This window comes from Cucurbita moschata, unplaced genomic scaffold (genome assembly GCF_002738365.1).
Source record: "Cucurbita moschata cultivar Rifu unplaced genomic scaffold, Cmos_1.0 Cmo_Scf00051, whole genome shotgun sequence".
NCBI lineage: Eukaryota > Viridiplantae > Streptophyta > Magnoliopsida > Cucurbitales > Cucurbitaceae > Cucurbita > Cucurbita moschata.
This window is the reverse complement of record NW_019268567.1, coordinates 1,515,371-1,528,491: the sequence shown is the minus strand read 5'-3', so window position 1 is coordinate 1,528,491 and position 13,121 is coordinate 1,515,371. Positions and strand designations below refer to the sequence as shown.

General features: G+C 34.2%; 2 protein-coding genes across 5 annotated transcripts; one reads left to right on the top strand and one right to left on the bottom strand.

Annotated features, from left to right (window-relative positions):
- Positions 1–883: 883 nt before the first annotated feature.
- Positions 884–3,645, bottom strand: LOC111435964. 2 transcript variants are annotated; one of them, XM_023073604.1, is made up of 3 exons: positions 3,376–3,645; positions 1,989–2,867; positions 884–1,470 (listed from the first exon to the last, which is right to left on the bottom strand). In XM_023073604.1, the coding sequence occupies exons 2-3, from the start codon at positions 2,846–2,848 to the stop codon at positions 1,296–1,298; spliced, it is 1,035 nt and encodes a 344-aa protein (XP_022929372.1). In that variant the 5' UTR covers positions 2,849–2,867; positions 3,376–3,645; the 3' UTR covers positions 884–1,295. The 2 variants fall into 2 exon arrangements, with proteins under 2 accessions (XP_022929372.1, XP_022929371.1); XM_023073603.1 differs by having other exon boundaries at positions 1,989–2,855; positions 3,376–3,644.
- A 1,363-nt stretch (positions 3,646–5,008) lies between these two features.
- LOC111435854 (gamma carbonic anhydrase 1, mitochondrial-like) lies at positions 5,009–9,390 on the top strand. Of its 3 annotated transcripts, none has more exons than XR_002709138.1 (6): positions 5,009–5,248; positions 6,653–6,796; positions 7,615–7,740; positions 7,826–7,977; positions 8,434–8,912; positions 9,175–9,390. XR_002709138.1 is itself a non-coding variant. In XM_023073410.1 (5 exons), the coding sequence occupies exons 1-5, from the start codon at positions 5,134–5,136 to the stop codon at positions 8,710–8,712; spliced, it is 816 nt and encodes a 271-aa protein (XP_022929178.1). In that variant the 5' UTR covers positions 5,009–5,133; the 3' UTR covers positions 8,713–9,329. The 3 variants fall into 3 exon arrangements, 1 of the variants encoding a protein (XP_022929178.1); XR_002709137.1 differs by having other exon boundaries at positions 9,120–9,390; XM_023073410.1 differs by having other exon boundaries at positions 8,434–9,329.
- The last annotated feature ends 3,731 nt before the right edge of the window (positions 9,391–13,121 follow it).

Here is a 13,121-nt window from a genome sequence, read left to right as displayed (position 1 = left end):
ATAATAAATAAATAAATAAATAAATCAAAATCAAAATGAAAGAAATTGAAAAAGATGATGATATCAACAAAATAATACATTTTACATTAATAAGAAATTAGATGAAAATAAATCACAAAGAAAATAATGCTTCAAAATAAATAAATAAGAAATTAAATTAAGGCAGTTATATTTAGAATATCAATGCTCTAATTTGGTATATAATTAATATATTTAATGACATACTATATCATATCATATGTACTATTCATATATCTAAAATTAGAATAATAAAATTAAAAAAATAGATTTAATTTTTTTTCGCTATATATAGAAAGCTCCGAAACTATGGATAGTTTTACAATTGCCCTTAAAAGAAAAGACAAAAAATAATAATAATAATAAAAAATATATATACATATATTAGAAAATATCACTTTTATTATTATTTTCAAAGGTAGAATAGTGATTTTTCTTTTATTTTTGTTAAATTTAGAAACACATATTTTATGAAATTAATGTAAATGTCCAATTAAATTTTAATCATTAATAAAAAGTATTTTTTTTTTAATTATTAATAGTATAGGTCATATGAATTCTAATAAAATAGATCAAACGCATTGTTATAAAAACAATGATTTAAAAAAACTACCATATATTTTCTTTACATTGGACACCGACTTTTTCAATAAGAGCTACAAATCTAAGAAGGTAGTCTACCATTTTATGTTTCTCGACAAAAGAAAAAGAGATGGTTCTATTTGCTCTACAATAGTGAAATATATGAGCTTCTGACTACTTGATCGAGGTTATAAATCTTCACCCTAATTAAATTATGCTCCCGTTCATAAAAATTTCGATGTTTTTACTAAATCCGAAAATAAAGTTGTATCAGAATGCAGAATGCAGCCCAGAACCTGATTATAAGGATTTTTGGAGCATTGTATTCCAACTGACAAAGACAAGAAGAGGTGTAATGCTAAAGGGGAAGTTTTTGTAGGCACCAAAGAGCAGAAGGATACCGACTTTTGAAGCATACATACACATCTCAGGGGAATGATTCACAAACCAAGTTTAAACTCCAATGAAGAAAAACCTTGTGAGTTCTCAGATGAAACAACTAAAACTATGTAACTACACAATAAAGTCCACAAGGGTTTTCACAAATACAATATCGGCACGAGTACCTGATGCTTGCCTCCATGGTCGGAAATCATGGTCACGACCGCCACCTTGTTCGGCCCGGGCTTGTGAACCGAGAGAGATGAAGCCGGGGTATGCTGGCTGATGAGCAAGGAGAACAGGGTATGCTTGGATTAAATATGTGAAGCACTCAAGGCCATTACCTTGCATTGTTCATTCATGGCTACAAGTTGAGCCTCCTTCTTGTCAAGAAGGGCACTCAACCTCACGTTTTCTTCCATGAGTTTCTGGACCTCTACTTCTTTCTGCACTTTCTCACCCTCCAATTGAGTGGTCTTAGCAACTAGCCTGTGTTCATAGCAATCAATTTAAGAGCCTATGCAAAAAAAATTTAAGAGTAAACTACACAAAATGACGAGGAAAATTAACATTTCCATGGCTCAGCTTCATGCCACAAATCACAATATGTTCAGTCATATGATATTAAGTAATGCCACGGAATTTTCGGTGTGGCGTTCGTGTGAGAGATTCTATTCTGAGTATTATTATCTGAAGAACTTGACAAAGCTCATGGAGTGAAAACTGTTTGTCATCAATGCATTTTCCTAGACACAAGGAGCAGAAAGGAAATTTCATTACACGACACCGTCGAGCTACACATGTATATAAAGGTCTACCATAAGCTGACTCACAAGGCAATACAAGTACAAGAAAATCTTAGTGCATTGGAGAAATCTATGTGTAGTGCGAATCAAAAGAAAACGATATCGTCCAGGAAAACCTACAGAATAAACTGAACGTTAATGATAACCAAAGAAAATAACAAGCAAGGTCAAAGCAATATAACATTAAGAAAATGTACAAACCGTTCGAAGAGCCGCTCGATTGTCTGAAACTGTTTTTCTGATGACAAAAGTGTTTCTCTAACAGTAATGAGACTGCTGACATATGATTTCAAAGACTCAAAGTCCCGCTTAACACGACATAGTTCCTGCTCATTTTCAGCAGCTCTTTGCCTCTGTCTACACGTTTCTTCGACCAGATCCTCGACTCTCTGCTTCATTTCATTTAGAATTCCATTAGTACCCACAGAAAATTGTTCCATTTCCTCCAGTTTTGAGGACATGTTCTCAATCTGGATTGATTTCTTTTTAATTTCCTCCTGACCCAAATGAACCTTTTCCTTCTCTTCAGCAGTTTCCAATTCTGCCAAAATAACCCTCTTGACAAGTGCTTCCATTACATCTGAAACCATTTGAACAGACTTAAGTATTTGACCGATATATGCAGCATCTTGTTCATCCAATAAACCACATGGCTTGCCAATACCAACCAAGGATTCCTCTTCAGTACCGTCGAATGAAGAAAGATCGATACTCTTAGACCAACCAGACAGCGGTATTCCGCTTTTGTCAACTAATCCTACCCCTTCTAAATGCTTAATACCACATGAAGAGTGAGCCAAATGGGGTATCGCCAACATTCTCGCTTTCGATTTCAAGTATGTCAACAAAGAAGAAGTTGTCTTAACTCGTCGCCAGAGAACCTCTAGCTCCTTTCTCGAGTCATCCTCAGACCCTTCTATGCAAGCCTTTACCTCCATAAGCCTTGCTTGCAACACATCTACTTCGGATTGGCGCCTTTCCATTTCATGCTTCCAAGTTCCATTTGTTTCACTGAGCTGAGTTTTCAAAGCTGATAGATCAAGTTCTTCCTCTGTGGCCATAATCGTTCTGTCAAAAAACCTTTGCAATAAGAAACTTCAAACATAAGCTCCCAATCGGAAAACAATTGACATCTAAGAGACACACATTACAAACACGATCAGTGAAACACATTGAAATTACATAGATAACATCTAGGAAACAACGAAAACAGCATCTCCGAGGCTACATCGGACATAAACAAATTATGAGTCCATCAAAATTGGTTTAACTAAACCTTCCGATCAAAGATCGAGCAAACTAAATATGAATGCACACAAGACGATACAAAGTAAATCTAAAGCAAGACCGAGCTCAAAATTATCAGATTCCTTAAAAAAAAAAACATCCATCAAAGTCATCAGAACAAAATTCAAATCAATAAACAAAGACGACACAAAAGTAGTCTCATCGGCTCGAAACCCTAAAATCCGCTCACCAAACCCCAACTGAAAACCCCCCAAAACTCACCTGATCTAACACAAATTCCAGACTCGAAACAAACGGAAAGAACACAGAAATAAACTGCAAGAATGATCGAAATACTCACAGTGATGATGGAGAGCGCGAATTAGAAGCAGTTCAGAGTGGAAAAAGGAAGTTCAAAAGTGAGAAATGCAATCGAAAAAGGGAATTAGAAGGAAACGATTGAGAAGGAGAAGAACAGCAACAACACGAAGAAGAAGACGAAGACGAAGAAGGAATCAAACTGAAGAAGGGAAGATCGAATTGTCAGAACGATGTTGCGTTGGATTGTTACTGTTACCTGAAAAACAAGATTTCAACAAAAAAAAAAAAAAACCAATAATATGTAAATGGCCCAACCACCCTCTTCCTTTAACATTCTCTCTCTCTCTCCCGCTTATTTTATTTTATTTTATTATTTTTAATTTTATGTTTATTTTAAAATTCAAATATATAATTAAATTTTATTTTATATAATTTTTTTCAAACATAATTGATTATTCCTATGATTGTTTGGTGTTGGGTAAATATTAAAATTTTAAATTGAAGAGTAAAAAAATAAAAGTTAAATATTTTAATTGATTTAATAATATCAATTAATTTTTAAAATTTTAAAATTTGTTAAGAAATCAATTTAATAAATCGAGGGATTAAAATGTAAATAAATATCGATGACTATTGACTTTTCTCCCAATATAAATATATGCTTTATGACGTGTTGATTTGATCAAGCCAAGCCACAAAAATCGCAAACAATGTTTCTTTGCCTTTGAGGTTTTTATTTTTTATTTTTATATATACTTTTTAATTTTTCGTCTAAATTATATTAATTGGAAATTGTATTTTTTATTCAAAATTTAGTCTCTTCAAAAATAATTTAAATATGGATATTGGACAAAAATGTCCATAGAAATTTGAATTGAAATATAAAAAAAAAATATTTTACTCGACTCTTTGTTCAATATTTGAGGATTCTATTAGCATGACTAAGTTTAAGGGCATGACTCTGATACCATGTTTTAGATAAACAAACTCGATTCTCCACAATGGTATGATATTGCCCACTTTGAGCATAAGTTCTCGTGACTTTCTTTTGGGCTTCTCCAAAATGTCTGAGATAGTATTATTTGATTATAAACCCAAAATCATTCTCTAAATTAGCCGATGTGGGACTTTCATCCAACATGAAGAACACTTTTACCAGTTAGATAAATAGGGCCAGCGACGAAATTTATATCCCCATCTCATTCCAGCCTAAATCTTTGCTCCGTTCCGTTTAATATAAAGTATATTTTGAACTTAGATAATATTTAAACTATTTTTTTTTAATTTGAAGCTATTATAATATTAAAATTTGAATTTTTAAAAATTATACCGTGAAACAATATAGTTTATTGACTAAGTTACAGAATTTAAAATTATTAAACTGTCTAAATTGTTACTCCATATATTTGGATTGAACATTTTTTTAATTAAAAATAATTTTAAAGCACTTAAAACAATTAATCTAAAAGTATTTATAATAGTGGATTTCTAACTGAAAAATATTATTAAAATAATATATTAGTAATATTAAATTTATAATTGAAATTTGGAAACTAATTTATCCACATAAACTATTTTAAAATTTAGAAATTAATATTAAATTTAAACCTTTAATCGAATAAAATCAATATTTAAATGTAATTTCAAACTTGATTTAAAATCTAAAAAAAAAAAAAAAAAAAGTGACGAACTTGCTTCCACAGAGCCCTCTTTTCTTCTGAATCCGAAGTGTTCTCCATCTGTAATCGAAGCAAAAAAATTGAAGAACAACGACGAGGACGAAGAACAAGTGAGGAAGATGGGAACATTGGGAAAGGCAATTTACACCGTCGGATTCTGGATCCGGGAGACCGGCCAAGCCCTCGATCGTCTTGGTTGCCGCCTCCAAGGGAATTACTACTTTCAAGAACAACGTAACCTTCTTAATTTCCACTTTCTACTCTATCATCTTCCAAGTCTCACTATGCTATTAATGTTGTTATTGTTTTCCCACCGATTTTCATTTGGTGTTATCATTTGCGGTCTTCGATGTAATGGAAATATATCTTGATGTGTATTATTACGTTTGCCTTGTATGGACATTCGAACGAGAGTTTTGTTGGTTGGACAAGATTAAGAGAAGGCATGATCTTAGATATTGTATTGTGATTTTCGACTTGTAGATATGAACTGTTATAGTCTCTTATCATTGCTTAAGAGGAATGTGCATTTGTGTTTAGTGTTTGTTTGGTGAAACTGCCTCTGTGGGGGACGGTGTTGATTTTTAGGTTATGGTATTCGTCAGTTTAGGCTGTTCATCAAGTAATCTTTCAGAATACAGCACCATAAATTTAGAGAGCTTATGTTAGACATTAATTGTTGAGAACTTCACTTTAGGAAGCAGTAAAAGTTCACCATCATCATCTGTTATACCCAATGATTAAAATATCAATGTCGATCTTAATATTGGTATTTCAATTTTACATATATATGGATAAATTTTGTTATTGGTGGATACTTCCGTAAGTCTTGTTAAATTAATAATTAAGTTGTTTCTACTTCAAAACTCAGTTGATAAATCTTGTTATTAGTATTCATACTCATATTGAGATTAATAGATGAGATTCTTTTATGTTTTATGTACGTTCATAAAAGATATTGGAGATATCGATTAATCCTTAATATCAATGTTGAACCATCCGAGTTAAAGATATATCGACATCTGAATAGATATTTCAATCATTGATTATTCCGTAATCTGAGGGTTATAGTAGTTTGTTTGTACACGTTTTAGCTGTTTGGATTTAACTTGAATCCATCTTTTGTTGTGTGATAATGCATCCTTTTGTCACTCCTTTTTTCTCTTTAACTTGCACCTCCTATACTGAGAACTCCAATGTCAAAGAAAATAGATTACAAACTAAAGACTGTTGCAAAACACTTGCAAACAAGGGCTGTTGCAAAATGCTTCTTAGAAAGACACGAAAAATGGAAATAGCAAAACAATGCTGGTGCATTATGTTATGCTATGATTTCCCACCATCTCGTGGAGGGAAACCTTTGCCGCCCCTTGCACCACCTCTATTACAAAAGCCACCACACCCACAACCACCTTTATTACCACTTATACGCCCACAATGACCTCCACCATCAGTTTAAAATTCAATTTTGGTCATGTATATATTCAGTACTTGACTGAGGTTTTGTTATATACACTGCCAAATTGTATATGCCTTGGAGTTGAACCGTTGTTTTTGCTGTGCTCGGCTTTTGGTTTGAATTCTCTATAAGTAAATTATTCAAATGACATTATCTAATTCTGATTCTTATTTCTTTAGTATCTAGGCATAGGACGCTCATGAACATATTTGACAAGGCTCCTGTGGTTGACAAGGATGCATTTGTGGCGCCTAGTGCATCTATCATTGGTGATGTGCAGGTGGGACGGGGTTCCTCCATTTGGTATGGGTGTGTTTTGAGAGGTAAGCTTAACATTAGCCTATTTGAAGATGTTCATGTTGTTTCATTCCCTATATTTGGTAGTATGTTGATTTTGATGCCCCCCCCCCCCCNCCCCCCCCCCCCCCAAGATAGTTTTTCCAATTTCCAAAGTTCCTTAATGTGGACTTTACTCCTCATCAAATAGTGTTTAATAGTACTCATCCATTAATCTTGACGTGAAATTTCAATGTTATTTGGCTCTTGAAATTCATTTGATGGAATAATTTGCATGCCTGTTGAAGTAATGGTCATCCAGTTCTGGAGAAAATCCGATGAAAGCATGTTTGGTACTAAAATGTTTCAAAATATAATATTCTGAACAGTACTATAAGGCAAGAATATTAGAAGAAAAAGGCTGAAGATGAAATGTTTGTGATTTTTAGGTTAATACTGGTGCTTCATTATTGATTTTTAGGTCAATGCCATTTCAGCGAATGTAGTGAAATTTAGGTTCTAGGTTGTGCCTAAGCATGAGGTCTTGCAACAATTGAAACTCAGTTTGCTGTATTCTTGCTTGTTAGCAATTACCAATGTTTGTGTTCCTACGACCTATCACTATCAGGAATAGGACTTTTTTTGGGGAACATAACTGGTGTTTTTTCTGAGAAAAATAACCACACTTTTGAATGCAAATAGTAAATAACTCTACTCTTCTTATTGCCTAAATTTGTTTGAGTGAGAACTGTTTTTTTACCAGGTAACAACCATTTATCAGTAATTTGTTTGACCAGTTTGCTTTCCCTATCTTCTTCTTTCGCACCATTTGTTTATATTTGTCTAACTGCAAAATATTGTGAAGGTGATGTTAACAGCATTAGTGTTGGTTCCGGGACCAACATACAAGACAACTCTTTAGTTCACGTAGCAAATTCCAATTTGAGTGGAAAGGTTTTACCAACGATCATTGGAGATAATGTTACTGTTGGTGAGTGATATAATCTTGTTTAAAATGATATTAGTATCTATCACTCGATGTGTATGTGTTATGGTTTCAAATTTTAACTGGACAGGTCACAGTGCCGTGTTACATGGATGTACTATTGAGGACGAGGCATTTGTGGGGATGGGAGCGACATTGCTTGATGGAGTCTTCGTCGAAAAACATGCAATGGTTGCTGCTGGAGCACTTGTGAGGCAGAATACAAGGATCCCATGCGGAGAGGTCTCTCAATACTATCATTTTACTTTGTATCAGTGTATTTATCGGTCTTGAAGTTTATAGTCAAAGTGATACGGTTGTTACTTGACTCCCACAATTCTAGGATTGATGGCACAATTCACCATTCTCCAATGGAAAATTGCTCTTGTTTGTTTATGTGATTGAGAGAATGGTAGTTAGGAAGAGTATTAAAGGGATTGGGTCAAGTGTGTGAGCTGATCTATTTTGAGGTGTGGGTTCATGTAGTTACTAGTTTTTTATGATGTGGGTAAGATGTGTGCAAAAGAATATACACTTAGAGTGATGAGCGGGGTCGTTTTGGCTTTTTGCCGAAGTCTTGGAAGGAGAGTGTGAGATCTCTGAATCGTCCCTTGGATACGAACCCTTCTCCATTCTATAAACTAATTTGCTTCTATCATGTTTGAAATAAATTATTAACTATTAGTAGTGCAATCACAGGTATGGGGAGGCAATCCGGCCAAATTCCTGAGGAAGCTTACAGAAGAAGAGATGGCCTTTATCTCCCAGTCAGCCATTAATTATTCGAACTTATCACAGGTTCATGCAGCTGAAAACGTAAAGAGCTTTGACGAAATTGAATTCGAAAAGGTTCTTCGCAAGAAGTTTGCTCGTCGTGATGAAGAGTATGATTCAATGCTGGGCGTTGTTCGTGAAACCCCCCCAGAGCTCATTCTTCCAGATAATATACTAGCCAACAAAGTACCAAAATCTTCTTAAGACATTTTCTTAATGTAGGCACATAAAAATTCTTCCCCTTTCAAATGTCGAGTTGATAAAAGACAGGACTTTCATCTCAAATAATTTATGGAGGTTGGATGAAAGAGCGAGTGCCAGTAATCACGGACAACGTCCTCTGGCCACAGCTCGAGTCAATCATCTTCTCCAAAACCCCATTTTTCTTCATCTTGAGAAATCAGGTACTACAATGAGACATCATTACTTTGGATGCATTAATCATCTTGAATCCATTCTTGGTTTTGAATATTTCATTGGCTGTTACAAGTTGGAAATAAATAACTAAGGAGGCTTCCTGATTCTTTCTCATAGATCAAATCTCTGAATCGAAACAGGGAGCTAATCTTTGTTTGGGAGTGTTTGATGCTTGTCTGATTTGATTACATTAGCCAACTGTAAAGGTCTCTCATGTGAAGCAAATGTATGGCTGCTGATGCAATGCAGAAGGGTGGAAGAGGGGGATGTTCTTAGCCAATGTTGCGGCTATGGAGTTTGGTTGATAATGGGATGAATGGGCCAATCTGTTTGTCGGCCTTCTTTGAAGAATAATAATCGTACAACCATTTTGTTTTGTTTTGTTTTTTTTTTACAAAAAAAAACTAGATGCGTGATGAACTGAAAGAAATGTCAATTATTAAAGCCACTAGCTTTTCCTATTAAGATCCCCACTTCCCATCTCCCTGAGTGGCAAAGTTGAGTAAAGTACATACTTGATTTGACATGGATTCAATAGCTCCAACTTGATCCCCCAAGTAACACTGTTTATTCGCTGGACAAACGTCAACCGTACAAATTCCTTTTTAAGTTCTAAGTTTGGTTCGTGCATTCAAGTGATGTATAAGTAAAATGCTTAATCGAGCATTGGGATCGTTCGATGAAGTAAGTTTAAGAGGTAAAACGAACGGAAGTGATTGAAAGTGGGTATAAGTAAAACGCTTAATTGAGCATTGGGATCGTTCAATGAATAAGTAAGTTTAAGAGGTAAAACGAACGGAAGTGATTGAAAGTGGGTATAAGTAAAACGCTTAATCGAGCATTGGGATCGTTCGATGAAGAAGTAAGTTTAAGAGGTAAAACGAACGAAAGTGATTGAAAGTGGGTACAAATCACTTTTAAGCTCCAAGTTCAGTTATTCATAGATTCAAGTGATACATAAGTAAAATACTTTACCGAGCATTGAAATACAAAAAAGTAAGTTTAAGAGATAAAACCAACGGAAGTGGTTGAAAGTGGTACAAATCACTTTTAAACTCTAAGTTCAGTTATTCGTATATTCAAGTGATACATAAATAAAATAATTTACCGAGCATTATCGATTGAAAAAATGTAAGTTTAAGAGATAAAACGAACGGAAGTGATTGAAAGCAGGAAAGTGAAGTGATTGAAAGACTATAAAGTTGTGGAGTCCAGTAATTTGGGACCAAAATGTGAGGAGAAATGGGCAATTGGGGCATTGTGTATTGGGAGAAGCAAAAGGCAAACTAACCCATTTGCCATTGGCCATTATAAAGAGACAAACACCAAAGCAAATAACTTACCCCATTTTCCATTTTTCCTCCTCTTTCTAGTGGACGTTGACCAACTATCTTCCAAATTCTTCGCTCGGTTTCTGTTTCAATTTCGTCTCTATGATCTAGTTAAGACGATAACCCAACTAAAGCGTTGTATATCTCAAAAAAAGTGATACGAGACGTTTGAGTGATGTGAGGAGGGTCAGTTGAAGCCAACCCGACACATTATTTCACCTACGAATCTAATTACTCAAAGCCACGAACATGATGAAAGAATTAAACGAAATGGGTATTCCATTATAGGTATTAGAAATGGTATTTTAATAAGAAATGATGATGTCGTGTTGTTTCCCACTTTTTTTTCTTATAATACTAACAAAATTGTATTGCTTCCTGTTCGTTCGTGGCCGCTTTACGTCAAAGGGACACTAAAGTATTTCAAAGCTTTATTCATTTAGTTTGCCAACCATCAATATTCCAACATTTTTCCTCTAAACTTTAATTCCTTGTTCTTGTTCTTGCTTCGTGTTTTGTTTATCGCCTTTCCTTTATAGAATGGTTCGTGTTAGTAGTTTGTATAAATGGAAGCGTTTAGATGATGTTAACGTGATTAGATGGATACCGTGCTTGAAAATTTGTGGTAGTAATACCTTTTTTTGATATTGAATCGAACATATAATCACTATGACATGATGTCTTACTATCTTACAAACACTTTCGAAATAATTTTTGAAACTTCAAAATATACGTATCACATGTGGCTCTAGAGTTCGTAAGTAACAAAAATTCAAGAAAATTTAATAAATTCTTTTGCGAATTTTGAGAATGTTCTTGGATAAAGGGTTTTTGTATTTAAAAAAAATATATAAGAAAAGGACAAACGATGACAAAATTCGAATAAACTTATTATCTCATAGAACACATTATGATTAGTACAAAAGATAATAATTTGATATCAGTGTTTCAAATCATCATTTTTGTGAAGTAACGTTAGAGCACAACAACATAAGAAAAGTGGAATTAACGTTGGATCACAACAACATAAGAATGTGAAGTTGAAGCGTTTTGTGGCCCATATTTGAAAAAAAATCTCGAAGGGATTGAAAATCAACGCAATCAACAAAGCTTGCATCTAGCTAGAAAAGATAAAAACAACGCTATCAAGTCATATAAATGAGAATTGAACAATATCGTCGAAACTAAATTTGATCCACCCAAAATCCGTTACAATAACTCCACTTTCGAACGAGACAAAAGAAAGCCCCACACCCAAACAATGAACCAAATTTCAAAAGTTGGATGGAACTTGTAATGATGTGGACAATATTGAGGAGTTAGAGAAGGAATGTATAAATTTTAATTTCGAACCATATTTTACTCGTAAAAATTGCACACGATTTAAGCTTCTTTTTTTTAATAAAATTCGTGTTAGTATTAAGGTGTTTGACAAGGCGAGACGAGGACAAAGAATCGGGTCGAGGCAAAGAAGAGGGATGACTTCTTTGACCCCGCTCTCATTCAATTCTACATCTCCGAGAATTTGTTCAATAGTATTCTTAGAGTCGTAAAAAGTTTAATTTTCGAAAACGAATGTGAATTTCTTAAATCTCATAATAATTAAGTTGCAATTTTAAATATTAGAATAAATGTAAATTAAATTATTAAGGGAGGGATGATCTGTTTTTCTTTTTTTTTTAAATAAAATAATATTAAAAAGAAAAAGAAAAAAAACTTTTTTCTTTTTTCTTGATAAGCTTTACAGAGGACTCAAGTCCCAGTTTTCACCCGACTTTAGGACTCAAGTCCCAGTTTTCACCCGACTTTATGGCTTCGTCGGACCTTAAGTAAGGTTTGTCTTCACCATCTTCACAACCAAACATCACTTGTACAGAATCCAAGGTTGTTCGACCACATATGCTGTTTGCACATGCATGTTAAATCATGTTAAATCGGTTTGACCACATATGCTGTCTACACATGCATGTTAAATCGATTAGACAACATATGCTGTCTGCACATATATATTAAATCGTTGTACAGAGTCTAAGCTTGTTTGATCACACACAACAACGTTGCATCTCATCATCATCTTAATTCCCAACAACATGATCCATGTATCATGATGTGGCCCATGCTCAAGACAACTCGAACATCTTGATTTTGAAACCTATAAACTAATTTGAAACTTAAGCTAATGTATAAAAAGGAAAAAAAACGAGAGTGGGACGAGAATCGAGATGGGAGTCCAACTTGAGAAGATTTTTTTTCTTTTTCTTTCCACCGCCTCCCCACTAGACGTGCATCATTTACGAAATCATCTGCATAAAGAGTTTCAAAATGGAAAGAAGAAGAAACGGTAAGAAAGATGTTGGAAATATGACAGAACTCTGCACTAACAAGATAAAAGAAAAATTATGATTATATACGTAAGAGATAATATCAACACTATCTCCGTCAATAAAAGACCATTTGAGAAACTCTTATGTTCCAAGTAAATCACATCATACAAGTCAGTATCGATATCAAAATCATGGTCTAACTCCGTTGTGTTTGTCGAGACAACTTTTCTTAGTTCTTTCTAACTTATAACAATCTCAACTAAGGTTAAGAGAAGGAAAATCACACAAGCGCAATGACGAGCAATAAGGTAGCACCATGGTGCTCTAGAGTAGTGCTTCCACAGTGTTGGTGCCCAAATTTGGCCATTTCTAGTACGGTGTTTTATTTGCTCCATTTCTCCACTTTTAACCATAGGCTTCAAATAACACCTTTCCGACCAGTTTTCCCCCAATGATTTGGTCACCACAAAATCCAAGTCACACTTTCACTAATATCACGATTATTTTTCGCCGTTGGTTTAGACGAGATTATCTTTACAAC